The sequence below is a fragment of the Otolemur garnettii genome, unplaced genomic scaffold (genome assembly GCF_000181295.1).
Source record: "Otolemur garnettii isolate 467f Iridium unplaced genomic scaffold, OtoGar3 scaffold00017, whole genome shotgun sequence".
NCBI lineage: Eukaryota > Metazoa > Chordata > Mammalia > Primates > Galagidae > Otolemur > Otolemur garnettii.
In genome coordinates this window covers 2,076,194-2,079,869 of record NW_003852412.1, presented here as the reverse complement: position 1 = coordinate 2,079,869, position 3,676 = coordinate 2,076,194, and the positions used below count along the sequence as shown (strand labels likewise).

At 41.6% G+C, this 3,676-nt stretch overlaps 1 protein-coding gene across 3 annotated transcripts in view; it reads right to left on the bottom strand.

Moving 5' to 3' along the window:
* The window catches only part of NLN (neurolysin), a 101,521-nt gene that overhangs the window by 60,337 nt on the left and 37,508 nt on the right, over nt 1-3,676 (bottom strand). For all 3 annotated transcript variants that reach the window (XM_003785875.3, XM_023510945.1, XM_023510946.1), the window contains one exon: nt 1,904-2,011. In XM_003785875.3, the coding sequence (XP_003785923.1) occupies nt 1,904-2,011 (108 nt within the window). The remainder of the gene's footprint in view (nt 1-1,903; nt 2,012-3,676) is intronic.

Here is a 3,676-nt window from a genome sequence, read left to right as displayed (position 1 = left end):
TAGCCAGTTGAGCTATAGGCGCCGAGCCATAATCAGAGTTTTAACAAGCCTTCCAGGTAATTCTGATATACACCATATTTGAGGATCTTGACTTAACACATACTGTTCAGTGTTGCTTTTAGACCTGCAGACCTGATCCTATCTGTGGCTGCAGGTGTGCAATCTCTATACCAGTTGGGTGATCATTCCATTCCTACTGCCCTAGTGACGGGTTCACATAACGCAGGCCAGGTATTACCCTGACTAAGGGGAATTCAAATTTACCATAGGACTGCCTGGGCTTTAAGAGGGGACGTCTGATGAAAAGCTTCTCTATATGCTTCAGGATGATGGTGTTTTAGATTTACTGTCATTTTAGTAATGAAGGTAGCCAGCTTTTAGATAACATTTACAGTGAAGAAGACAGGAGACATAGCACAGAAAAATAAGATGGGGCCAGTCGCGGAGGCTCATGCCTGTACTCCTAGCACTCTGGGAGGCTGAGGTGGGTGGACTGCCTGAAGCTCAGGAGTTTAAGACAAGCCTAAGCAAGAGTGAGACCCCCATCTCTAAAACTAGCTAGGGCATTGTAGCAGGTGCCTGTAGTCCCAGCTACTTGGGAGGCTGAGGCAAGAAATAGCTTGAGCCCATGAGTTTGAAGTTGTTGTGAGCTATGACCCCACAGTACTCTACTGAGGGTGACAAAGTGAGACTCTGTCTCAAAACAGAAAAAAAAAAAGAAAGAAAAATCAAGTGGCCAATGATACCACTGTACATCTAGATCAAACTAACCTGTGAAGCACACCTGTCTTGGGCCTTCCAATTGTACAAGCAGCTAAATCTCTATTGTTTAAACAGGGCATTGTTAGCTGTTACCAAACCCATCTTAACTAAGACGATGTTTATGCCTCCAAATGAACTGAGGACTGACCAGGAAGACAAAGGATCAGGTGACTGAGACCAGTCACATTTTTTTCTCTAACTAGGATTAATAGGATATAAGGCGATTAAAGATCATTTAGAAGGGAGAAAGAGCTCTTATCTCACCGATCCTTCAGTTACATCTACCATGCTGACATTACTTGATTTGGATTTCTTTCAAACTTATTTCCAGTTCTGCTGGCTAGAAGAATGACCTAGAAATAAATCATGGACTATATTTCCTGTCCAAGAAGAAAGAGGTTAATTCTGCAGCCAAGTTTATTTCTGAACCTAGAAGATATGACTGGCATTAGACAAAAGAAAAAGAGGCTGTTTTCAGCTGCTAATCTCTTAAGGGGTATGTATTAATCATAGGGACTTCCATTCCAAAGTGCTGGTTTTAAAACTCTCCATCAATAAGGATCTTATCACCCAGTGCCCTATCTCTGTACAATGAAGGTAGTAGAATACAAATCATCTATTAAGACCTGGAACCAGCTCTTAAAGAATATAAAATAGATCAGGGAAAATAAGACCAACACACATGAAAACAAAATTTAGGATTAAAGAAGGATAAACAGTTGTTTGTCAATTGCTATGAGGTTAACACAAGTTGACTTCAAAGCCACTGAATATAAAATACATTGTAAATGGGTTTTTATTATAAGTTATTTTATTACAATATTTTCTCCCCTTATTTCCTGGTTTTTGTTGTACAAGCTTGAGTATCCCTTATCTAAAATGCTTGGGACCAGAACGGTTCAGATTTTGGAATTTTGCATTTTGGAATGTTTGCATTATAACTGGTCAAACATGCCTAATCTGAAAATCTGAAATGCTCCAGTGAGCATTTCTCCTGAGCATGACCTTGGAGTGACATGTCAGCATGCAGTTTCAGACTTTGGAGCATTTAGGATTCAGAGTTTTGGATTAGGGATGCTCAACCTGCATTTTGTTTTATTTATTCATTTTTTCCCAATAAGAAAAGGAAATATAAACTCACATTCTGTACTTGTTCTGGAAGGTGGAGCCCATTCCTTTTCCCCATTTTAACTGACTTTTCCAAGTATCGTCTGGCTTCAGGTTTTATCTTCCCTAGATCACAGGTTTCCTGAAATTAAAGAGCATGAAAACCATTTCTGTTGTAACAGTGCATGGGTAAATTATAAACTATGAGGGCCATAGCAAATTTATTCATCATCTCTGTTGGGCTGTGAAGCACATAGGTGATTATGAGGCAGGCCTTCTTGAAGACCTCATTTCTTTTATGCTTTACTGAGCTTCTGCTCATTTACAACAGAAAATTAAATAAATAAAAAGCCAACCAGAATTTCCTTGCCTTGCATCAGAATCAAGGGTGCCTGTACCACTTGAAAGTGTGATAATAGAAGTATTTGCATAATCTCATTCTGAGCATTCTTTATGACTGAGTGGTCTTTTTCACAGAACATATTTCTTATCACAAATCGCCTGGATTTAATTTTCTATCATTTGCTAACCTGGTTCCACTTGAGAGGCAGGCATAAAAAAAATGGGTAAATTTTGCAAAAATGCAGAGTGGGCCAATCCTCCCAATAAAACAAGCAGAGACAGCTGGATAAAACCCCAGCTGAAGGCTTTCAACATTTCAAAAATGCCTTACTGTCATTTGCCAAGAGAGATCAAGGGACTACAGCAGGCTGCCTATGAACAAGTATCTGGGGAAAATGAGTCAGCATTGCACAAAGAGGAGGAAAGCTGGACAGTAAATTTGAATCAGTATGCAGCAGCACAAACAACACTCATTCAAAAGAACAGAGGGCCCTGGAGGGGAATGGAAAATTCCCCTGCCATAGCACAGTAATAAAAACACCAGATGTTTCTCCAAAACAGGTAGCAGAATACACATGGCACATCTGGATGGCCGGTCCGTTAGTAGTCCCTAGGAAGAAATGGACTCTACACAGATTCAGCAGGTATAATGGATTCAAGTTGGTTGAGGGCCAGTGAAGGACCTGTCTCTAGAGCCTTACAGATTTCCCGTCGGTTTGACATTTTCTCCATGAAAGACCCGGACTGTTGGCTGGATGCAGTGGCTTATGCCTATAATCCTAGTACTCTGGGAGGCCAGAGTAGGAGGATCCTTTGAGCTCACAAAGTCAAGACCAGCCTGAACAAGAGTGAGACCCCTGTCTCTATAAAAAAAATAGAAAATTAGCAGGGCATCTAGGTGGGTGCCTGTAGTCCCAGCTAGCTTCTCAGGAAGCTGAGGCAGGAGGATCACCTGAACCCAGGAGTTTGAGGCTGCTGTGAACTAAGTGGACAGCACAGCACTCTAGCCTGGGGCAACAAAGTGAGACTATCTCAACAAAACAAAACAAAACAAAACCAATAAACAAAAGAAACCTGGGATGTTGGTCCCTGAGCATCCCTAATCGGTCCACTAATTATATCTGTAAAAGGTGTTTAGCTTTAGAGATGGCATTTTAGACTGTGCTAGACTTGCGCTGCAATCATTCTGCAATTGTGTACATTTTCTTGCAGCAGATATACCAAGTTGTATTTTTTTTTTTTTAAGACAGAGTCTTAGGCTCAGCACCTGTGGCTCAAGTGGATAAGGCACCAGCCACATACACCTAAGGAGGCGGGTTTGAATCTACCTCAGGCCTGCCAAACAATGACGGTTACAACCAAAAAATAGCTGGGCATTGTGGTGGGTGTCTGTGGTCCCAGCTACTTGGGAGGCTGAGGCAGGAGACTCACTTGAGCCCAGGAGTTGGAGGTTGCTGTGAGCTGT